This window comes from Parasteatoda tepidariorum, chromosome 6, assembly GCF_982258835.1.
Source record: "Parasteatoda tepidariorum strain Cologne lab strain chromosome 6, Ptep-v5.0, whole genome shotgun sequence".
In the NCBI taxonomy this organism is placed as follows: domain Eukaryota; kingdom Metazoa; phylum Arthropoda; class Arachnida; order Araneae; family Theridiidae; genus Parasteatoda; species Parasteatoda tepidariorum.
In genome coordinates, this window is record NC_141760.1 from 103881833 (window position 1) to 103908187 (window position 26355).

The 26355-nt window shown below is 34.2% G+C and overlaps 1 protein-coding gene across 1 annotated transcript in view; it reads left to right on the forward strand.

Moving 5' to 3' along the window:
* Positions 1-25213, forward strand: part of LOC107441471 (uncharacterized) — a 32206-nt gene extending 6993 nt beyond the window's left edge. Inside the window, exons 4-9 of the mRNA XM_087166322.1 lie at positions 4363-4533; positions 7163-7345; positions 8364-8413; positions 20598-20669; positions 22237-22386; positions 25037-25213. Of these exons, the coding sequence (XP_087022448.1) occupies positions 4363-4533; positions 7163-7345; positions 8364-8413; positions 20598-20669; positions 22237-22386; positions 25037-25181 (771 nt within the window). The 3' untranslated portion in view covers positions 25182-25213. The remainder of the gene's footprint in view (positions 1-4362; positions 4534-7162; positions 7346-8363; positions 8414-20597; positions 20670-22236; positions 22387-25036) is intronic.
* Positions 25214-26355: the final 1142 nt, after the last annotated feature.

The window sequence follows — 26355 nt, forward strand, 5'->3', positions numbered from 1 at the left end:
AAAAAAGAAAAAAACTCTCTAATGATAATAAAGAATAAACTGTATGAAACCAGAATAAGTATGTTACACAAACGGGCTCCAGTGGCGCAATCGATTAGCTCACATTGTTACTGGAAAGCATGGGGGTCATGAGTTCGATCCTGATGGCCGGCTGTGTTTATACAGTAAGGTGCATGTTGTTTCTCCCATGGCTTGGTTTGGAGAGGGGGAACACCAGATCAGGTCCCAGATAGCAAAAAATAAGGATTATTTTCATTCAGCAAAAACCTCTTAATGTAAACCTAAAAAGGGTTTTTATGCTGTTTACGTGTAAACCTTCGAATCTTAAAACGAGATCTGTCACACTCTGCTCTATTCTACTCACATTACCCTAATCCAAAAACTTTGAAAAACAACCTTCTGTATAAAAACCTTAAATCAAGGTTGTCTTAGCGTGAAAAAAAACCTTTAATTAAGCTAGTCTTAAGGTGAAAATAATCTTAAATCTAGGTAATTATAAGGCTTCTTTTTGCAATGTCTTGTACGCTCAGCTAAAATCCACCTTGTCATGAAATTTTAATGGAACAATGCCATTTGATCCTATCGCTAGTGTGACGTCATCCAAAACGTCATTACGGACCTTGTTGTAGTTAATTTACGTCACACTACAGCTGCACAATGGGCTATTGGCGACGGTCTGGGAAACATCTCTAAAGGATGATCCGAAGACAAGCCATCACAATTTTGATCCTCTGCAGAGGAGATGGCAGCCCCCCTTTGGTAGCTCAACGACCTGCACACGAAGTCGAGCATTTTACGGTAGAACAGTTTGACGAGGACCCATACCGCACACCCTCGGTCCCTACGCAGACTGTTCCAAGTGGTCAGCCACCCGTACACTGACCGCAGCCAGTGATGCTTGACTTCGGTGATCTGCTGGGAACCGTGTCGTAACGACCAGTCCACTGCTGGACTCATTATGGACCTAAGTGACCATTTAAGTGACAAGACTCTTTAAAAATGCTTCAAAAATAATTTTTAACCCTTTAAGGATGAAGGGTTTGAGACCAATATTTTTGCTTTATGGAAAAAGGGTTTATAGTACAAACATTTTCGTGGCGACAAAAAGAAAATTCCTACACAAGGTTACCGTAATGTTACATGCTTTCTAGCGTGCGATCCATCGTCGCTGTCAGACAGGGGATCAAAATATCTTTGTATTCTCATTAAGGCTGTTTAAAAAGAGTTAATAGATTTAAAAATAGAGTTCTCAAACACCGGAACCATTGTTGGGCTGTGAAGATATTTCAAATATATTTTCTTTTAATTAGCATTCAAAAAATATGTAAAACAGTTTTTAGATTTTGATATAAACATTAAAAAAAAAGTAATAATAATGAAGAAAAATATGCGACTTTAACTAAGGAGTTTTATTTTAAGGTGCTAATAGTAAAAAGTAATGCTGAAGACGTTGTTTTAATTCAAAAATATAAAATTGTTACTATCCTATTTTTTTTTTTTATCAAAAACAGCAATTGATAATAAATAAAAATTAAAATAACAGCAATTTTTTCAGATGAAAAAAAATATTTCGTTTAAGATTTGCGTGCATTTTTTATGAGAAAAAAATTCAATAAAATTATAAGTATTATAAAAATTAGAGGAAAAAAAAATGATCTTTTAGGAAATAGAACTTCAAGACAACTATGTATAGGCATATATACAAGGGCTATTTTCTTAAGTAAGGGCCGTATGAAAATAAAAACCAAACAAAAGAAAATTTTCATGTATATATAAATGAAACTATAGTATATCCATTCATGTACTTTTATTTGGGCTATATTCAAGATGTTTTCGCTTAAGTCTACATAGCGCAAAATATACCGTATAGTTTGTTGGATATTCTATTATTATATAGACTATATACAGATGGGTAACAAAATAATACGAACATCTGTGAAATATCAGAAAATTTTTACTAATAGGGAGTTGAACCACCCTTTGACTGAATTACAGATTTAATACGACGTGGGATCGATGCATAAAGGTCATGGACAACGTTTAAAGGAATATTAAGCCATTCCTCTTGCAAAGCGGCCTCTAATTCCAAAAGATTTGATGGAGGTGGGAATCGGGAACGAAGTTTAGACTCCAAATATTGCCACAAATGTTCAATAATATTTAAGTCCGGAGACTGAGGGGACCAGGCCAGATGCTCAACTTCATTGTCATGCTCTTCGAACCATGTTTGAATGCACCTAGCGGTGTGGATAGGGGCGTTGTCGTCTTGAAAAATCGGTCGCTCTCCAGGGAATACAGTCTGTACTAAAGGATGAACATGATCCGCTAGAACGCTTAGATAGTCATTAGATTTGATTCTCCCATGCAGACGTACTAGTGGCCCAAGACCACGCCAAGATATCGCACCCCAAACCATAATGGAGCCACCTCCATGTTTCACAGTTGGTACGAGGCATTCAGGATCAAATGCTTCTTTGGGTGATCTCCAGACATAAACGCGTCCGGTGGTCTGAAATAAGGTGAAGGATGATTCATCGGATCATATTACCTGCTGCCACTGCTGTGGGGACCAGCCTTTGTGACCTCTACACCACTGACGACGCTTGAAAGCATTGGTTGCTGTCACCAAGGGTTTACGAATTGCCACTCTCCCATAAATGTTCGCTGCATGAAGTTCTCTTTGAACAGTTCTTGTTGAAACGGGGTCCTGAAGATGACTGTTCATGTCTGATGTTATCTCGGATAACGATTGCTTGTGTTTTCGAGCTACTACGCGCTGCAAGACACGTCTATCCCTATCATCAAGCTTTGACTTTCGGCCACTGTTTCGCTTTGAAGACTTCGTCTTACCTTCTTTCATGTATGCTGTCATAACGGCTGATACAGTACTTCTAGCAAACCCCAAAAGGTTTGCTGTTTCTGTCACCGATGCTCCACTTAAACGCGCCCCAACAATCATCCCTCTTTGGAATTCTGACAGGTCAGACATTTCACCTTATAAAAGCTAGTTAGATAAATTCATGCAACACAGGGGACTAATGTTGAGAGACTGATAGCTTCCTCTTCACGCTCACTAGGGGGCAGACTTCTGTTGCAGGTGGCGCGGCTGTGCTGCAGGTGTGAAATAAGTCACACTTTTTCACAGGTGTTCGTATTATTTTGTCATCCATCTGTACATTATACGCATTCGATTGTTTCATCAATTTACCGAATAAAAACTTTATTACGAGGGTTGCTATTTATATTTCTGGCCTACAAATGGTCGTGTACCATTCAGAATTGACCATCCTGCGTTGCTCTAACGTCACTGTTGCCACATGACCGTTAATGCCGAAGTAACAGGCAATCATTTGTTTCGATGTGCTTCTTCCTCGGACAACTTTTGTTGGTTTTGCCTCGTCTTGGAAGATCCATACAGTTGATTGCTGTTTTGTTTCCGGCTCATATGCATAGATCCATGATTCGTCACCTGTGTAGATGTTATACACAGTTTTTGATGTACCTTGAATGTATTTTTCCAACATTTCCTTGCATCAATCGACACGAGCCTTTTTTTGAGTGTTTGTCAGATTATGCGGGATCCAACGCGAACAAATTTTTTTTACGGTCAAATGTCCATGCAATATTTTATTGATGCTAGTCATACTAATGTCCAAAGACGCCTCTATCTCACGGTATGTCACATGACGATCTTGCTTTATCAGTTCAGCAACAGCATCGATCTTTTCTGACACAACAACGGATTTTGGACGACCTGCACGGGATTCGTCCTGGATCGAACATCGACCGCGATTAAATTCGTTATACCAATTTTTTACAGTGCTGTAGGATGGCGCTTTATCGCTGAATAAAGAACTAAGTTCATTGAAGCACTCTTGTCAATCCACGTCGAAAGTTATGAAAAATAATGGCACGAAAATGTTCACGAATCAATTCCATTTTTTGAAAGAGGAACTTTTCAATTTACTGTCAACGACACAAATGAAGCTATAATGGTAAATCGTCTGCTGAATTTATGTTTAAAAATATCAAACTTTCGATTAAAATCGTCTGCGGTCGTCTAGCAACACTTACTGTAAGGCCAGAAATATAAATAGCAACCCTCGTAAAATCATTTCCTCCAATCAATTTCTTTTCTGTTGGATTTCCAAAGCTTTAATAAAGTCTAACAAAAAATTTTTTCCATGCAATGTGTTATTTTCTTTTCATATTTTCATATACATTTCGAATGGATATGAGAAATTTTCTAACAAAACGAAAGCAAAAAAACCATTTTAATACTGAAAAATGTCGGATCAATTCATTTGATTACAATATTATTTTAAGAACCTTATGCATCGTTTTTTTTTTTTTTTTTTTTAGGAAGTAGATGAGATGAAAAAATGTACTAGAATCCTGAACTCGGACAAAGAGAGCTATTTGCAGATGGAAGCGAATGATGCCAGTGAAGAAATGATAGCACAGCTAAGCTGTGATGTTTCTTTACTTAGAAGCAAATTGGAAACTGACAAAGAATTACTAACTATTTTGATGGTATACTTACAATCATAGGCTTGTGGGGGGCAAATGCCCCCTCAATATTTTTTCAAAACTCAATACTAAACTAAAGTTATTACTTTAAAAAACTCCCAAAAAAATGCTTTGAGCGGTGGTGGCTCAGAGGTTAGAGCGTTCGCCTTCCAATGAGGTTAACCGGGGTCGAATCCCAGCAATATCTGGTCGATCTGAATTTCGCACCTGGCTCGCATCGACCACTGTGCTGACGTTAAATATCCTGAGTGGTAGACGGATCATGCGTTAGATTCTCCTTGCCGTCTGACTAACCACAGGAAATTTTGGGGGTTTTCCTCTCCATATAACTCAATTGCTGGTTTGTCCATTCCGAAAGTCTTTCACGAAGGCAAATTTCTCCCGATTTTTGATCCAGGAGTTTCCTTGTCTTCTGGATTGGATTCAAAATTACAAGCCTACGGAGTTGAACATTAGTAGTCATAAATCCAATATCGGGTCGGCGGTTCAATGACGGTTAAAAAAAAAAATGTTTTAATTTACTGAAAAAATAGTAAATTTTGATAGTTTATTAATAATTTAACGAAATAATTCTATATTTATCACTTTTCGGCGTAAGTAGCATCTTAAAAACTATTTAATGAATTGTTTTTTTAATTGTTCCGATCATTACTTAACGATTTTTATACTGTAATCGATAAGTATTAATATAGCTTATAATTGTGGTTATTAGTTCTTTAGTTTAATTTATGCACTATATATAATTTTTAATTACAATTATTTTCTGCTAAGCCGCGAAGGCTCAGGGGATAGAGCCTTAGCCTTCCAATGAGGTAAACCGGGTTCGAATCCCAGCGATGGCTGGTCGATACAAATTCCGCATCCAGCTTGCACCGACCACAATGCTGACGTGAGATATTCTCAGTGATAGACGGATCATGGGTTAGAGTCCCCGTGCCATCCGGCTATCCTTGGGAGGGTTTCGTGGTTTTTCCCCCTCCATGTAACGCAAATGCTGGTTAGTTTCATTAAAAAGTCCTTAGCGAAGGCAAATTTCTCCCAGTACTTGATCCAGAAGTTTCCTTGTCTTCTGTATTGGGTTTAAAACTACAAAGCTGCGGAGTTGAACATTAGTAGTCGTAAACCTAAAATTAGGTCGGCTGTTTAACGACGGTTATAAAATTATAAAATATTTTTTGTTAATGTGATTGATTTTAGTTTCGTTTTAAGATATATTTGTTTTATAGCAAGAAATAATTTCCAGCTTGTTTTGACCTTTAAATTTTCATTCGGATGAAATTTTTAGGTAAAATGTGATAAAGTAATTATGTTTAATTTTCTGATAATTTTTAGCCAATAAGTTCCCTTTCATATTAAACATTTTTTGCAATATTGATAAATTTGAAATATAACGTGCCAATTTTCAATATGTTTCTATAGAATGTGTTCTGGATTATTTTATTTGATTATCACTAATGCTTTAAAACATTAAAAAGTGTCACATTATTGCACGCAGTAAAAATGTTATTGTTTTAAATTTTAAAGGAATTTCACATCAAGGAATCACACCATTAAATAATAAATCAAGCACATTATGGTGGATCTGATTTTCTCGTATTCTTGCAAGTAATAGTTAAAAAAAATAATTAATTCAGTAAAAATTTGTTCGTGTTTTGGAGTCTGTGGGGGGAAGCGATAAATAATATCACTAACTACAAGTCTAGACTAATTTTAATCATGCTGCTCTTTTATTAAAAATAAATTTCATAATAATTAGAATTGCATCAGGCTTTGTAATATTTTCAACCACAGCTTTATGTTTGATAATAAAAACAAGTAATATATAAGAAAATTTTTTTAAAGTCATTTGTTAAGTCAATTAGGTCAACAAGGAATTTTTTTTATTTAAGTCCTTTTTAATGATTAATTTAAAAAAAATTCTAAATGTAAGCCTAAATCTAGTCTAAAATTAATTATTTAAACTAATTAATGAATTAATATTTGAAAAAAGTGTATAAACATCAAGCGTCATCCAGTGCAAGTTGGACTCGCATTTGTGAGAACGGGAGTTCGCAACCAGCCAGGGGGAAACTCCCCGTGTGGTAAATGGTGACTGGTGCAGGTTAAATCTGTCGGATCATAAAGTTCTCTATGTTACTATAACAAATTGTTCCTCTGGGGGTACTGAATTGGAGACTGATCATTCTTTGGTTCAGGTCAAAATAACGATCAGTGGATGAATGAATGGATGCATGAATGGGTAAGCACTATAAGCAGGTGCGACGTATGGGTGTAGCAGAAGTTGAATTCTTGGCCATAGATGGCGCCACTTTTTTTTCTTTTTTTTTCTTTTCTTCCAGACGTGGACACGTACCTAGATTTGCAAAACCCTTAACCGTATAGTCCACGTCTGGCCGACAGTCTAGCTCGCACAATACACAGATGGCGCCACTGGAAAACAAGAACAATCGCACCCCATGCGTCCATTTCCATTAAATCAAGTCGGCCATTAAAACAAGCGGCCATATGCTTTAATGGCCGACGACATCAACAACAACAACAGAAGGAGATAACCAATAACACCCTCGAACATACATTGAAACTACACCACTGGTTAACAGACACGAAAACTGAATTTATTCTTTTCCAACAGCCACATAAAGATGAACTTAAAGATTTACTGGATACCACAAAGCTGGAAGAACATCAGAAGAGACATCTTCAAGAGATAGTTATGCATACTCACATGAGAAGAATCAGAAAATTTCATTGGCAATTCGGTCGACTTCTTATCAGATGTCAAGAAAAAAGAACATGGATAGAAGAATCTTTTCAGGTAATGTTATCATGAAATCCACTAGCTATAGTATCGTTGTTGTAGTTTAGTTCATTTACTTCGCACTAGAGCTGCACAATGGGCTGCTGGCGACTGTCTGGGATACACCCCAGAGGATGATCTGAAGACACGCCATCACAAATTTTAGGATGGCCTCTTGGATTCGATATCCCGACAACCCGAGTACGATGTCGAGCACTTTACGGCAGAACAGTTTAACGAGAACCAATACCGTACACCTACTCAGACTGATCCAAATGGTCACCCACCCGCACACTGACCGTAGCCAGTGATGCTTGACTTCGGTGATCTGCTGGGAACAGTGTCTTAATGATCAGTCCACTGCTATACAATCAGACACAATTCATTTAAATCTTACGGTAGAGCCGTGATGGCTATGGGGATGGAGCACTTACCTTCCAAAGAGGTAAACCGGGTTCGAATCCCAGCGATGGATGATCGATACGAATTCCGCATCCGGCTTGCTCCCGACCACAATGCTGACGTAAAATATCCTCAGTGGTAGACTGATCATGGATTAAAGTCCCCTTGCCGTCAGGCTAACCGTGGGAGGTGTTCGTGGTTTTCCTCTCCATGTAACGCAAATGCGGGTTAGTTCCATCAAAAAGCCCTCCACGAAGGCAAATTTATCTCAATACTTGTTCCATGAGTTCCCTTGTCTTCTGGGTCCGGTTCAAAATTGAAAGGCTCAAACACAAAAATTGGATCGGCTGTTCAACGACCGTTATAAAATAAAATAAATCTTACGTTAATTGAGAAGAGAATTTACCAGTGAACATATGAAGAAGCCAAGCTCAAATATCCATAGATATTTTTTTTTAAACATCACTGTTTTTGGAACAAAAATATTTAAGTTATTATACATTGCATTATTAATAACTTAACCTCGTGCCCCCATTTCAAGTTACCTTTTAATTCTGCATTAATGGAAAAACAATCTTTTCTAAGCTTGAATTTAATTGTTATGTCTTCTAATTATAACGTTTTTCGAAAATAGAAACTGAATTCAACAAGTGCTGCCAAGCACGAAGAAATTGCGAAAGATGAGTAAGTTTAAATTTTTAATGACATTAAAAAATGTTATGTCTTTATGTCTTCTGCACGTGTTAACCTTTTACGCAGAATTTTTAAACACATTTTTCATACTTTTTTTCGTTATTTTGAATGAACTTAAAGTCAAAATACGAGAAAAATATCATATTTCGAATTTAAAAAATTTACAGCTATTAAATACAGCATAAAACACCGGTCTAAGGTAGACCGGTAATATCAAAGCCATTGCTCATGACAGAGGTTATTCCCCTAGCATTATTGATAATATTTATAAAAACGTAACTAAACAATCGCCTACCGATAAACCTTCCAAAGAATTTCCTAACAATTTGGTAATTTTACCCTATTTTCCTAAAATAAGTCGGCAAGTTGCTAGCATCCTAATGAAGTTTGATTTCAATATTATTTTCAGTCCCATTAATAAGATAAAATTTTCTAATCTCAAACAGCCCATTGACAGTCAAAATAACTGGGGTATATACCAAATTAATTGCCAATGCGGCCTTTCATATATTGGCCAAACTAAGCGTGCCTTAAAGTGCCGTGTCAAGGAACATGAAGCTTATGTCAAAAAACAAAAATTTAAACGCTCATCTATTGCCCAACATTGTTGGGACTCTAATCATAACTTTAATTTTTCCTCTTCTAAAGTCATTCAAAATTGTTCCTCAATATATGATTTAGATTTTTATGAGTCTTATCATATTTTCAAAAATTCCAAACTGTTGGTCAATGACCTATCAAGTGTTCCTTATATTTCTTCTGTTTGGAAATCTATGATAAAACCTAACTAACCCCCCCTCCCTTTTTGTTCCTTGCTTCCTATTCGTCGTCTTCCATTCACCCTTCCCTCCTATTGGCCGTTGTTCTAAACCCTCTTGTGACGTCATCTTTCTATATATATTTACTCTGTTCTCTTATTGTTTTCTGTTGCACTGATGAAGGTTGCCCTTTGAGCATCCGAAACAGCTGTCTGCTTTCAATAATATTTTTGTGCTCTTTAATGTTGTCTACCTTAGTTTATTTTAGCACAAAGGTCGCCCACTTGTGTATTTATAAAACACCGGTGTTTTTTTTTTTTGCATCATAAGTAAAATCTTCAAAACAATTTTTCAAATTTGCATTTATTTGCAGTTATTTAGATCTAATAAGAGAAACAGTTATTCATCATTGAAATTTCTTTCATTTGCAAAATCAATTCCTGATAAATGTTTGAAAATGAAATTAAAAAAAAAAAATTCCAACTATTTAGAATTTATGTTTTAATACAAATAAAATTCAGGAAATCTAACAGATTTTTTTCTAGTAAATATTCGACGGTTATAAAATGAAATGAAATATAAAATCAATACGAAAATATCTTAATATAATTTTGGTAATAAAAAAAAAAATCCTAAGTTAGAAAATGAGAATTTTTTGAGATTCTGAAAATAACACGAATCTTCTATTTTTAATATTTGTTGGATAAGGAATATTTTACTAACATAATAAATTATATACTACCATAAATTATTTTGCTGAAGTTGAGATAAATTTTCACAACTCTTTTAAGCAAACATTTTAAAAAGGCAATTTTCAATGAGTGTCGAAATAAAAAATTGCAATTATTTGTGCAAAGTAACCTGTTCTATTTACTTTTTATTACTCAAATAACAATTTAAAAACTGATCTTAATTTTTGAAAGAAAAAAAATAGTGACTAGCCAGCATGAAGTAATGTTAAAGCAGTAGAATGTTTTTAATTTCTTCATATTCTCAGCTAACTGACAGTAATTCCAAGCTTTACAATAATCAATTAGTCGCAGAACTTGACAATAATTTAAAAACGAATGTTTAAATTTAAAGGAAATTGAAGTAAAAAAAAAAAAAAAACTAGATTAGTATATTATTCAAATTGTATCAACTACTGAAAAAACAAACTTAAAAAAAATAAAAATTTAAAAAAAGCTCTGTAATCACACTCTATCAAAAACATGCTTTTATAAAACTCTACATTGTTTTATTCAAACCTCTTTACTAAATTAGATATAAATTATCAGACGACTTTAATAGAAACATCTCGTATTTTATATTTATAAAAAGAAAAATAATAGCAATCGTTTATCAACAGGGGGAAAAAATGAAAAAAATATGAATGAAATTTTACGCAATGTGCGATAAGTCAAGTTCCTCGTAAGTTAACCACAATTAAATATTAATCGCGCCATTTAACTATTTCCTCATTGTCGCCAAATTATTTTCTCAAAAATAATTATTGTAATTTTTTCCGGCTTCTATTAAATTAAAAACAGTTTAAACTTTAGATTTTTCATTGGAAAAAAACGGAGATTAATATGATATAAGAAATGTATGCCTCATAATTAAAAAACATTTCAGCCAGAATTTAATTAAGTAATGAATATTAAAAATTGTTTGCATGAAATTATCTTTGAGTAAATCGGTTTCATGAGTAGATGTAATTTTTTTAAATTGCTCTATTTGTTTTAAAGATATGACTAAAAATAAAATTAACATTAAGGAGATCAAACTTTCATTCACTCTCCTGACTAAACTATTAGGGCCACAATTTCCAGAATACGGTTTTAACCCCTTTATTCCGAAGGTTAAGAACCCAAACGTGTAAAAAAATATATTTATTTATACATAGAAAGTACGTTTTTGTCTCTGATTTCGTAACATAATTAATAATTAGCATAAAAAATTAGCATATGTGGGATCACCCTAAATAACCATGTAGATTTACACGTGAAAATTCATGAAAACTTATGTGATGTGAAAGCGTATGTTATCGTGAAAACTTGCGTAAATATTAACTTACGTGAAAAATCGATCATTAGAACAGAAGTTATTCAAGGTGATATTTTTTATCCTTTTTTTGCGCACTGTACATGCACTGATTGCTGTTGTTAATTTACGTCACACTAGAGCTGCACAATGGGCTATTGGCGACGGTCTGGGAAGCATCCCGGAGGATGATCCGAAGACATGCCATCACAATTTTGATCCTCTGCAGAGGGGATGACACCCCTGCTTCGGTAGCCAGACGACCTGCACGCGAAGTCGAGCATTTAACTATAGAACAGTTTAAGAGAGTTGGAACCTGAAAAAGGAAGTGAACTGTCTATGGGGAGGAAGAGTGGAGGAAACTTTACGGTAGAAGAGTTCAACGAGGACCAATACAGCACACCCTCGGTCCCTACGCAGGCTGATCCAAGTGCTCACCCACCCACACACTGACCGTAGCCAGTGATGCTTGACTTCGGCGATCTGCTGGGAACCGTGTCTTAACGATTACTGTACATGCACTGAAGAATGGTTGTTACCATACGCCAAAAGATGACTACCATAAACAAAAAATCGTGGCTACTATACGCCAAAATGTTTTATAATGTATAATTACACAGTTATGAGAAAATAATTGTAGTGTAATTACTGATTTTTACATTGTTCGGAGAGCTGATTTCAAACATTGTATCTTTTTCTCAGTCACATAGAATTTTTTACAAACTAGGCTGGAATATTTGAAGAAAAAAAAATTTTTTTTTTTTTTTGTTGCATATTTCACAGCGGGAAGAGGGAACTTACAGTTACTATATAGACAAGTGAGGTCTAGTTTCTGAAATATTTTTTACACTAAATCAAATAAGACATAATTAAAGTCAAAGGGACTAATATTTTAAGACTTATACAAGTTTTTATGCTTCAAAAGTACAATTTTGAACTTATAAATTTTTTTTTAGCACACCTGTCATTGCTATGAAGACAGTGACGTATGGTTTACTATATATATATACACTGGTTATCATAAATTAAGGAAAATTCACAAAAATCGCGATAACTCAAGAAATTACACATGGAATTTTATGAAACTTACCCACAATATACAACACATAGTAAGGTATTAAACAACATAAAAAGAAATTATCAGACATTAATAGTAGTATAGAAATTAGCACATGTATAAAATAAACAAATTGGAAGTATCGGTTTGCAATAGAAAAAGTACCTTTAATATGGAATATGATTGCCTCTAGAAGCAATACAGCACAAACAGCGATGTGTGATGCTTTCAATTATGCGGTCTATCAGTTCAATAGGAAGTGAGAGCCATTGCTCTTGTAAAGCAGTTGCAAGCGTGGCAAGGGTCTGAGGGGGCGGATTGATGGCAGATACACGCCTCCCTAGAGCATCCCAAACGTGCTCGATAGGATTCAAGTCCGGGGATCGAGCTGGCCACTCCATGCGAGTAATTGTTTCCTGTTGAAGATAATCATCAACAATGCGAGCTCTGTGTGGTCTTGCATTATCGTCCTGTAACAGGAAGCAATCACCAATTGCCCCGGCATATGGGCGCACATAAGCATCAAGGATGTTGTCTCGATAAACCTGAGCATTCACGGTTCCCCTTGGAAAGACATGGAGTTATGTGCGCCCTCCTAAGGATATGCCTCCCCAAACACAGACACTGCCTCTTCCGTATGCATCTCTTTCACGGATGTTTGATGGATGCTAACGGGTCCCAGGTTCTCTCCATATCAAATAACGTCTACTGTCACTTTCTAGACTAAACCTGGACTCATCCGTAAAGAGAACAGGCCTCCATTGATCTGACGTCCAGTGGACATGTTGTCGGGCCCACTGCAAACGGTCTCTCCTATGGCGTGATGTGAGCGGCACGCAAATGGCTGGTCGTCTCGCATACAGACCACCTTCGTGGAGCCTTCTGCGCACAGTTGACGTTGACACCAACCTTCCGGTGGCTGCAGCAAGAGAGGATCTAAGATGTGTCGGAGTAGCGGTTCTATTCCTGCGTGCACTTAATGTCAAATATCGGTCATCGGCACTGGTCGTAACAGTTGGCCGTCCTTGACTGAACCTCCTAGATGCCGAATCTGTGGTTTGAAATTGCCTCCAAAGTCTATGAACCACAGATGGACTCACATTTAGCCATCTGGCCACTTCTGATTGACTCTGCCCTGCCTCTAGTCTCCCGATGGCTCTCCATCGTAGTTCTTCAGGCAAATGATGCCTAGAGGTCATTATTACGAATTGGCTATCTCAGATTTTCAATGTCGCAATCACAGTAAAATTTGTGTGCTTTCTCTCAAACTTGGACTTTTATGCTCCAGGCAGATGACGTAAGCCGAGTGCAGCGCCACTAATTTGCATATTGCAATTTTACTCAGCTACTCTTAGTGGACAACATATGCAAATTTTGCACGGTTTGGCTTACTTTTGAAAGAGTTATCGCTATTTTTGTGATTTTTCCTTAATTTATGATAACCAGTGTATATATATATATATATATATATATATATATATATATATATATATATATATATATATATATATATATATATATATATATATATATATATATATATGTGGGGACGGCATGAGTGGTCGTCTTAAATAAAAGACACGTTCTTAAACAAAAACATATATATTGAAGATTAAATTTACACAAGGAAGGACGATTAACAATTAACGATTAAATAACAAAAATAATATTAAGTAAGGAACGTCTTTAAAAGTTTTGTATGATCTTAACTCCTCTTTGGAGTGCATATCAACACGTCTTTTTCGGTTCGTTATCCATCGCGCTCTCTCTCTGGGAAATCCCCACTGCTTCCTCGTCGTGCACAGGGATGAGCTTTCAGCTTGCATTGACTGGCGGGACTTCTAGCTTACGGATCTGAGAACTGATATCGGGTTACAGCACAGGAACTGGCACCACAGATAGGAACTGGCACCACAGAGAACTGAGATCGGCTTTGTGTACAGGAGCTGGCACCACAACTCGGCCCTCCTGTATCTCGCCTGGTCCTCCAGCGACTCTATAAAGAAAAAAAAAGAAAAAGCAGAGCAGACTGAAAAATATAATTGATATCTGAAAATTAAATGTTTTAGGTTAGTTTTGTCTTTCAGGTAAGAGTGTATCAGTTCAGGAACGTTAGGTAAGATTGTATCAGTTCAGGCATGTTCACTCTTCCATCTTTGCACGTCTTTTGTCTCTTCTTCAACGACTTCGTCTTTTCTTCTCAACGTCTTTCGTCTTTTTTCTTTCCTTTAACGTCTTTCATCTTTAACGTCTTTCGTCTTTTTTTTCTTTTCTTTAACGTCTTTCATCTTGAACTTCTTCTACGTCTTTAAATTCCTTCGTCTTCTTTCTCGTCTTTCGTCTTTAAATTCTTTCTTCTTCTTTCACGTCTTTCGTCTTTAAATTCTTACGTCGACTTTCACGTCTTTCGTCTTTAAATTCTTTTTTCTTCTTTCACATCTTTCGTCTTTAAATTCTTTTTTCTTCGCAAGCTCTAAAATTCTTCTTGGCAACTGTTCCATGGTTCCGCACACGTTGTCGAGCAGTTTGGTCCTTCGTGATTCCCTTCTTTTACTACATCATAGGTATTTCCTCCTTTTACTATTGTTATTTTGTAGGGGCCAAGGTACTTAGGTTTTAGCTTCAAATGAGGTCCAAATTGGGTTCTTTTGATGGCGACCAAATTTCCAATTTCGTATGATTTTGGCTCCTTTCTTCTTAAATTATAGGTCTTTTTATTTTCTTGTTGAATTTTAAAAATTTGTTGCTTTGCGTTTTTTCTTAGTTCCTCTCTTTGGGCATCAAAATGAGACTGAAATTCACTTTCGATCATTTCCTTTAGTTTTCCCAGTCCATTAGTGTTCATTTTTGTCCCAAAAAGCAATTCAAATGGAGTAGTGTCTATGCTTCTTTGATAGGTTGAATTTATCGCTTGTTGAACTTTATTTGTATGCTTGTACCATTCAGCTGGATTTTCTAGGGATAATTTTGAAAGAATCGATATGATGGTTTGATTAATACGCTCTACTTGTCCGTTAGCTCTTGGTAAACCTGCTGTTATTAAATGATGTTTAATATTTTCTTTCGAGCAATAATCAGCAAATTCACTGGAGGTATATGTTGTACCCCTATCTGAAATTATCTGGGAAGGACTTCCAAATACGGTTTTTTGGATTTCTAGTTTAGCTAAAGTTTCAGCTGACGTAGTAGTCTTCGTGGGATAAATCCATACAAACTTGGTAAAAGCATCTATTATCGCTAACACATATTTATAATTTTTATGGGTGCTCTCCAAAGGTCCGAGATGATCAATATGAAAAGTTTTCAAAGGCACATCTTCTTTATGCAATGGATGCAATAGCCCTTCTTTCTTTCCTCTTTTATGATTCACCAGTATGCAGTGAACACAATTTGCTATGATGTTTTCTATTTTCTGTCTAAGTTTGGGAATGAAATAATATTCTTTGATTTCTTTTTCCGTATATTTAATTCCTGAATGTCCTTTCTCATGAGCTGTTCTTATAATTTCGATTTGCATATTTTCTGGCACAACCACCAATTCTTTGCCATCAACAAATTTATACAAAATTCCATTTCTATTGCAATAATCTTCATAATTCGAAATTTTAAGTAGTTCTTTTATAGTCTTAATTCCAGTATCTTTATCTTGGGCTGATCTGAGTCTTGGTAAAATATTATCGACGGTAACACAAAATACATTAATTGGAGATCGACTAAGGGCGTCTACGTGAGCCATCTTATTTCCAGAACGATGCTCAATTAAATAGTTGAATTCTTGCAGCAAAAGTGCCCAACGAGCTACACGAGTTGACAAATCTCGTTTTGACATAGTCTTTTCAAAAGCAGCACAGTCAGTAATTATTTTGAATGGAATACCTAACAGATAGATGGGAAATTTCTTAAGGGCTTCTACGATAGCAAGAGCTTCAAGTTCGTAGCTGGAATACTTTTTTTCAGCATCAGTCGTTTTTCTACTCATATAGTAAGTGGGGTGAAAATGTTTTTCATCAGGGGGTTTTTGCATTAAAATGGCAGCATATCCTTCTAAACTGGCGTCTGTGTGTAATTCAGTTTCATATTTAGGGTTATATATTGAAAGGACAGGATTTTGGGCTAACAAAGATTTTAATTGATTAAACGCTTTCTTTTCTTCAATGCTAAATTTAAACTTACGATCTTTTTTTAGCAGGTCACTCAATGGTCTAGCTATTATAGAATAGTTCGGAATGAATTTTCTGAAGTATCCGGTCAATCCCAAAAAACTATGAATTTTCTTCAAATTTGTTGGCTCTGGAAAGTTGAGAACTGCTTTGGTTTTTAAGGTAGATGGGAATATTTTTCCATCCTCTATCCCATGACCTAAAAATTCAATGCGCTTCTTTAAGAAATGGGACTTCTTAAAATTAATATCAAGTCCATATTCACTAGCAATATTCAACACCCGATTAAGCCGTTCAATACCTTCTTCAAGGGAGGAAGACAGAATTATAATGTCATCTAAATATGGTAAAACTATACCCTCATTAATCAAAGTTCGGAAAATGGTGTTTATAAATCTTTGAAATACGGCAGGAGAATTGCATAATCCAAAGGGAACTTTAAGAAATTGATATTGTCCTTCATGTGTCACAAAAGAAGTGTATTTTCTACTATCTTTATTTACATCGACATGTAGGAATCCGTTCTTAAGATCAATCGTACTGAAAATTTTCGAACCTTGTAGTCTATCTAATATGTCTTCAATCAATGGGAGGGGAAATCTATCTTTGACAATTATCTTATTCAATTTTCTATAATCTATACAAACACGAGGAGATCCGTCTTTTTTCTTAACTATTACAACGGGGCTACAATATTCGGAAGAACTAGGCTCTACTATTCCTTGTTTCAACCATTCAGCGACTTGAGCTTCGACAGTCTTTTTTTCAGAAAACGGCAATCTACGTGGCTGGTGAAATATCGGTTCCTGATTTTTAACCAAAATGTTCATTTCCACATTAGTTGTCTTAAGTTTATCTGGCGCATAATCTAAAACTAATTGTTGTAATTTATTTTTTAAAACATTAGGAACTCAAGGATCTATGTTAATTTCAACCTCATCAGATATAGTAAGATCAATTGGTAAAATAGACAAATAGTTTTCTTCATCAAAACACTGAATTTTATTTTTAATTGTGATACCCTTTTCATTGATAATTGTTTCACCCTGCATTAAGACATTAAGGCCTATAATAGCGTCATAAGGCATCATATAATTTTCTACAACACATATTTCAGAAAAACAATTGAAATCATCAATTTTAATACTTTCTTTAAAATAACCTAATGGAGTCACTATTGATTTACCAAATCCGTTTAGAGTAGAATTAAATGGAAATAGTTCTTTAGAGTTTAATTTATTGAAAATTGATCTTTTGATTAAAGTGGCTTGACTTCCTGTATCAATTAAAGATTTCACATTTAAGTTATCAATTATTACCATTTTAAACAACTTTGGCTCTACACTAACATTTAAAGTAGCAACTTCCGTTTTTGCATTTGATTTTGGACATTGCGAAGCTTTGTGTCCAAACGCTTCACATTTAAAGCACTTTAAACCCTTATCTTTATGTATGCAATATTTTGAAATATGATTTCTTGAACCACAATTGTAACACAATTTATTATTAAAAGTTTCAACATCAGTATTATACCTTATCTTTTCATTATTATTTTCATATTTATTTTTATTCCTATTTGAAACATCTTTTCTTACATTATACCTATCATCATATTTTGCTTTTGTTCTATCATAAGAATTATATTTACTATCAAAGTCATGTTTTGTTTTGATTTTATCGAAAGCACTTTTACTCTTTGCAGAATCACTTTTTATTATTTCATAGACTTTAAGTTTCTCTTTAAATTCGGACAAATTTTTGCAGCCATACAAAACAATTTTGTTTTCATGTTTATCATTGATCCCTTTAATTACATAATGCATAAAAGCAGCATCATCTATTTTTTCCGAAATTACAGATCTCTTTCATCTTTAAATAATATTCTTGAGCGGATTCAGAATCCTTCATTCTACGTCGATTCAAAAGATCATGCAAATTAGCAGAATTAATTTCAAAAGAAAATTCATCAATCAAAGCTTCTTTTAATTTTTGCCATGAATTTATTTCCGGGACAGTTCTGACAAATAAAGAGGCGTTCCCACCAAGAGATCTTTTCGCAAAAATAAATTTTTGTAAATCAGACAAATTAAACAATTTTGAAATATTTTCAAAATGTTCGATCCAATGAACAATATTTTCATGCGATTCTGCATCGTACTTAGAAATAGTACTTTCGATATCAGAATAATTAATAGCAACATTTTGAAATTCAAAATTTCTACAGCCATTATTTTTATCTCTTAAGCAAGAATCAATGTTTTTATTTTCACTATTGCACAGCATTGAAAAATCATTCTCTTTCTTCTTAGTTAAAGTTTCAGTTTCGTTTTGATTGTTTATGTCTTCCGTGGAGTATTCTTCTGACTCAGAGCTAGACGCGTAGGCTGCGTCATTAAGGAGCTGAGAGAGTTCATTCAAATCAATTAACAAGGTCAAAATGTTTGTTGCAATTTCTGTTTTATTGCCTTCGTATGAAATATTTAGAATATTGGAAACAGTTATTAACTGATTAAGAGTGAATTCCTTTTCGATATTTTTTAATTTTTTTTAAATTCTTCGCTATCCAAAATAAAACTGAAACCATTAAAATTTCTTAATCGTTTTCTGTTTGACCGATCGCCTTCTACATCGAAAATAAACTTATGTAGAAGTTTTATTTTGTCAGTCTTAAAATTCTTCAATGCTTTGCTTACTTGCTTAATATCGTTAAGAATCATTTTAAATCAATGAAAAAAATGTACATACCCCAATTGTTGTCGCAGATATGAGCTTAAACAAGAAACGAAAGTTTCATCACAACGTCATTCGGTTACTTATTGTTCACGAGGATGAAAAGTATTTGTTTCGAGAAAAATGAAAATTGTTTTCAATTCAAATTGAAATTTCTTCACAGTTCAATTTTTTCACTATCAATTTATTCACAATCCAGTTTTTTCATCATCAATTTTTTCATTCATCAATTTTTTCGTGAATCTCACTTTTTCATAATCGATTCTTCATCAATTTTTTTAGAATCCAATTTTTCGTGAATCCCACTTCTGAAAATTGTGGGGACGGCATGAGTGGTCGTCTTAAATAAAAGACACGTTCTTAAACAAAAACATATATATTGAAGATTAAATTTACACAAGGAAGGACGATTAACAATTAACGATTAAATAACAAAAATAATATTAAGTAAGGAACGTCTTTAAAAGTTTTGTATGATCTTAACTCCTCTTTGGAGTGCATATCAACACGTCTTTTTCGGTTCGTTATCCATCGCGCTCTCTCTCTGGGAAATCCCCACTGCTTCCTCGTCGTGCACAGGGATGAGCTTTCAGCTTGCATTGACTGGCGGGACTTCTAGCTTACGGATCTGAGAACTGATATCGGGTTACAGCACAGGAACTGGCACCACACATATATATATATATATATATATATATATATATATATATATATATATATATATATATATATATATATATATATATATATATATATATATATATATATATATATATATATATATATATATATATATATATATATATATATATATATATATATATATATATATATTTGAAAGTTTTTTGAAGTAAAATCTTATGCTTAGTGTCAAATTGCTCAGAATAAAACAGGTCATAATAAAAAAAAAATGAAAATTTTGGTAGGAAAACCCTCTAAGACCCCTTGAATACTTTTAAAGCATATGCAAATATACAAGCATATGTCAAGTATTGACTATATGTCAATGAAGTTCGAAGTTATTTTATGTGTTGAGTGTTAATTATGTAATAAAATAAGTATGGTTTATGGCAGTGTTTCCCAAAGTGTGGTATGCGTACCCCCAGGGGTACGGGAACAGTTTAGCGAGGGTACGCGTCCTTATGCGAAATATCTTGCAATAAACGAAAATTTCAAACAAACCTATTTAAAAACAAAGCTAGCCATGAAAATTTACGATTATGTATTTTTCTATTTGCTATTTTTTGCGGAGTTTGCAGTTAATAATTAGTGGTGTCAACAGCCAGTTGTGATTTTTTAACTTTTGTGCAATTTTTTTTATAGTAAAAAATACACTCATTTTTTTATTAGTGGTACACAGCATTACGAAAAATTTAGAAAGGGTACACAAAAGTCATAAGTTTGGGAAACACTGGTTTATGGTATATCAAATTTTATTTGTGTTTTAGATCAGAAAGTTCGAAGACAATCTATCAGGAAAATTCTCTCCTTTCAGACTTAATAACCTCTCAACATCAAAGGTACTAATAGACAGTTTTTCTTTTAAATTCTATTACTTTGTAAAAATTATTTAGTCAACTCAACCCCAAAAAGGGTGGTAACTATTTTACAACAAGGTGGAGTTGTGAAACACCGCAGCCGCAGATAGATGTTTTACTACACCAGTAATACACTACTCGCTGTAAAATAGCTTTACTCCGTTGCAAGTTAAGAAAAGACCACTGTTTTTGTTTTATAGGATTTAAGTAATCATCATCGACTGCATATAGTTCCATTTTATTTCGTTATCAAATTATACAAATATGATTTCAAAACAATATGAAAGCTTTTAAAAATTGAACACGTCCGTCTGAAATTTAATTCTTCCTATCTTTTACGATATAGAATTATTAAAAAAAGATTACAGTTTCGTAGTCTTACTGGAATCCTATGGAGTTGACGACAAATTTAGATAAAAATTCTTTTTTAAGAACATTTGTTCTTTAAAGAAAAACAACTATATGACGTTGCAAGAGCATTGTATTTGATTGGACCACTAAAAATGATGCGTTTTATGGTGACATGCTCTTGAACAAATCAAATGCCAGACAAAGAATTTTTACTTTTGCTTCGTTGCAGAAGAAAATTGCCTGACAGAAACAATATTTATTTTTCTTTCATAAGTTTCTTTAAATACGAACAGAAAGACGTATATTTGTTATGATTTTCAAATGATTTCAAAATACACCGAGACCGAGAAAGAGCTGTGGACGGCGTAACAAACTTAGTGAGAGGCATTGACACTAGGTGGCTGTGTCTCTATGGCTTCGACTCACCTTTCTTTTGAGTCTTATATCCACGTTTTTAATTATTTCTCGTTTACTTTTTTGTGTTGTTTTACTTCGAGTAAAAGCTATGATTCATAAAGTAACACATGTTGAGTGATCGAACACGGCTGTGTCAAGTCACTAAAGCTATGATTCATAAAGTAACACATGTTGAGTGATCGAACACGGCTGTGTCAAGTCACTAAAGCTATGATTCATAAAGTAACACATGTTGAGTGATCGAACACGGCTGTGTCAAGTCACTAAAGCTATGATTCATAAAGTAACACATGTTGAGTGATCGAACACGGCTGTGTCAAGTCACTAAAGCTATGATTCATAAAGTAACACATGTTGAGTGATCGAACACGGCTGTGTCAAATCACTAAAGAAATAGAGCGGAATAAAAATACTTATTTACCCAGAAAGCATACAACCTTACGGTCACCTTGTATCGGAATTTCCTTTCCATTATCGCGAACAAACCTTACTTATTACCTAGATTTAAGATTATTTTCACATTGAGACTAGTTTTATTCGAGGATTTTTTTTCACGTTTCAAAACCCTAAGACAACCTACATTTAAGATTTTTATATAGAAGGTTGTTTTCCAAGGTTTTGTATTAGGGTAATGTGCGTAGAATATAGCATATTGTCACAGATCTCGTTTTAGGGTTAGAAGGTTTACACGTAAACTGCATAACAAACCTCTTTAGGCTTACATTTAAAGGCTTTTGGTGAGTTAAAATAAACCTTATTTTGCAATCCGGGTATGTTTCAGGTTATGTCAAATAGTGGACGACATGGTTGAAGACATCGAATGGCTGTGTGAACTGCGATGTGATCAGTATTTAATTAAAGAATTCATCCAACTCCTCAGAAAGAAGCAAGAATCAGAGAGTCATCAATGCTTGGATGAAATGGAAGTTATGTAAGAACTGATTTCCTAACTCAAAATATCGTCAGCATTGGTTAATTTGCACATTTGAAGTCACCCCTTCGAATCATTGAGTCCTAGTACGTGAAAATCTGATCATCAGATCAAAAGTTATTCAATTTATTTATTGTGCCACTGCACGTACATTTATTAAAGAGATAACGCTTTCAGAACAGGACCCAGAAAGCATGTAAACCTTACGGCAACCTTGTTTCGGAATTTTCTTTTTAGTGTCGCGAAAATGTTTGCTCTAAAAACCTTTTTTTCAATAAAGCAAAAATATTGAAGTTTCAAACCTTTCATCCTAAAAGGATTAAAAATTATTTTTTAAAAAGTATTGTCGCTTAGAAATGGTCACTTAAGTTCAGAGCCGGATTATACCTTTCGTAGGCCCTAGGCATAGCCGTTTTTGGGCCCTCCCCTCCTTCCCCCACTCCTCCCCTCTTTTCAAAATATATGCTAAAATTTTCCTGCATATTTTTTTTTTAACATTTTTATTAATATGGATTTTAATTTACGAATTTGTTTATTGAACTTTATCTGCAATACCGACATACTGCCGATATTGCAGTTGATATCGATAATACCATTATGATAAGTGCGATCGATAACTATGTAAACACTTCACGTCAACAATACAACAACAAACCAGCAAAGAAAACAGTGAAATTGATAGTAAGATTAATTACAAGAAATATTTATACAGTAGAGAACCAATTATCTGGGATGCTCGGGACCATCGCTATCCCGGATGTCTGAATTTCCCAGTTTTCTGGATCGACCAAAAAGTGTCATTAATCGATGTTTTATCGAACCCGAATTACAAGGAAATTACACAAAAATTTGTCAGAATCTGAGATTAAACTAAAAGCACAAAATTTGGTGAAAATTTACTCATCCGATTTAGAGAAAAACTTTGTAGATGAATTTTTACTATTTTCAAATTTATATGAACATAAATCTGCACAAGAAATGTTGAAGGCTCAAATTAAAGATAAGCTTTGAATACTTTTCCTAACGTTCACATTGCATTAAGAATATATTTGTCGATTCTTGGATCAAATGCAGAAGGAGAAAAATCTTTCTCCAGATTAAAATTGATAAAAAATTATTTGCGTTCAACAATGAATCAAGATCGTTTGGCATCGCTCGCACTTGAATACGACATTTTGCGTAGTTTGGAATTCGACAGCATAATACAAGATTTCGTTGAATCCAAAAATCGCAAAAAAGTAATATATTAGATCATAAGATTCTGCAAAATAATTTATTACCGAAAAATATTATATTTTTATTTGTATCTTCATAATTTTGTGCAAAATACACTTGTTGTTTTTAAAGCTAAATTATTTTTGTCAACAAATTTTTTTCTCCCAAGTTTTTCGTAGGCCCTTGGCACGTGCCTAGTGAGCCTATAGGTTAATCCGGCCCTGTTTAAGTTCCTAATGACGCTTTAGATGACGTCACACTAAAGATAGGATCAAATTGCTTTGCCCATTAAAACTTCATGACAAGCTGGATTTTAGCTGAGCATACAAGACATTGCGAAAATAAACCTAATAATGACCTAGATTTAAGATTATTTTCACCTCAAGACTAGCTTTATTAAAGGATTTTCAAGGTCTTGAAAACCCTGAGGCAACCTCGATTTAAGGTTTTTAAATAGAAGGTTGTTTTTAAAGGTTTTGGATTAAGATAATGAGCATAGAATAGAGCAGATTGTCGCAAATCTAGTTTTAAGACTAGAAGGTTTACACTTAAATCGCATAAAAACCTTCTTTAGGTTTATATTAAAAGGTTTTTGATGAGTGAAAATAAACTTTATTTTGCTATCTGGAAACTAATCTCTACATCGACAGATTTATACAAATTAATTTAAGGAATTTTTCAGTATCTTCAAAATCAGTTTTTAATTGTCTTATCCAGCATACATCCATTTTTCAATTGGGTGGCGCAGTTGGTTTGTCGTCGGCCTTCTGAGCCCAAGTCTGCGGGTTCGATCCCCGGCCCAGACACCGGATTTTCGGGATGCAGAAAATCCTCAGCGGCCATGTCATATGATTATGCGGCATGTAAAAGATCCCTGGAGTGCCTTACTGGCTCTTGGCAATTCCGGGAAAATTAAATTCCTAGTGCATTTTAGCATCCAAATAGAGTCTTGGTGCTGCCATCTAGTGTGGCAGAAACTAGACGTCCAAATTAACATGAGCAACGGTATCTCACCCATTGTGGTGGTCCTGAAAGAGTGGATACCACCTCTGGAGAACGCACTAGGTCTGCTCATCGGCAAGACCGATAGTGCAGCTCATTGGAAATAAAATTAAAAAAAAGTTTTCAATTGTAAAATTAAATTTTAAAACATATAAAAATGTTGTGGAATTTTAAATGACTGACTTAAATTCGCATAACTTAGAAGGAAAAATCCTTAAAAGCTCTTCAAATTATCAAGATATCTTTTAATATAATAAATAAAGTGACCTCTTTATTTTCCACCTTTTTCAAAAGGCATCGTGCGGAATCATCAAAAGTTTGTTAAGTACGAAAAAGATATTAAGCAAAAACTCAAATAAAAAATTTAATATAAAATCCAAGGCAGTCTCTTCGGAATTCACAGAAATTAACTGAAATGTGTTTGTTTCTCTAGATTGAATATCCACATGAAAGTAGGAGCTATGATTTCAAGATTTCGAAAAGAATATTCCTCTCATTTATCGGAAGACTTCTTTTTAAATAAAGTTTATGTGTTCGAAACAAAAGAAGAATACTTTAGAGAACTTCAACATACATAATCAGCATACATCCATTAAAACAATGCTCATTATTTTGTATCCTTTCGTTACCTTAACATTAGCTTCTGAATAGTCATTGGAGTTTTGCAAATTGAATAAGATATCTCTCCTCTCCGTTACTATGGTTTCGTCAAATATGTTTTTCCCCCCCTCTATTACAGTACATTTCAGTCAAACTAAAAAAACTATATTCTTAGTAAATTTCAAAATGCCAAGTTTGACGTGCCCATGGTAACGCTGAATGTAAAGTGCGGAAATAGCGTAACTCGGAGGTGTTCATTTTATTTAGTATAGTTTCTGTCATAATTGGGGACTTGCACTTCCAGAAGAAGAACTCCCATACCCACACGTGACGTCAGACCCGAATAAAATTTCTAATAGTTTATTCATTAAAATTTTTTTTGAACTCTTCTTTTAAATAATATCTCAGAAGGAAGTTTTAAACTAATATTAACAGGCCTCGTAGAAGGAGAAGGGAAAAAACGCAACATCTTTTAGAGTATATATATTCATATGCCAGACTTCTTTTAAAAAAGGATTTAAAAAAAAACAATTAAAAAAACTTAAAAATATATAATTTGCTCGATTTAACTATAAAAGCAATTGTTATAGCAGAATAATAATACGATAAATAGAATCTTAATCAATCCATGGTCTATTGCAAACGATAGATTCCGGAAAACGACGAATACCGGACAACATAAAACAACGGCATGAAATATGAAAAAGAAATGAACTTATTGAGTTTACAATTAATAAAAATAATTATACGTACAAACTTAAAAAATATTTCAGAAACGACAAAAAAAAAAAAAAAAAAAAGATGAATAAATACAATTATTTATTTTAGAAATTTTAGTTTGAACACGCTCTTTTCTTCTCAACGGAAAAAAAAACAAACATTTTCAAATGATCTTAAAAACAGATAAATTCTTACCGTTGCTTCTGCAAATATTGTCCCTGCTCTGTTTTAGTGTCTATTATTTTGCACTCACAACCACTGATACATCACACGTCATGTCTGAAGCGTTTTACACAAACTGCAACAAATCCTCAATTTTCTTCTTGATCAGGTGTCTTCTTCTCAATAACTTCGGGGTCTCCCCGGCCGATCGCCCGCCAAACGCTGTGCAAACCGTGGAGGTAGCCGATTCGAATCCCGCTGTTACCCTGG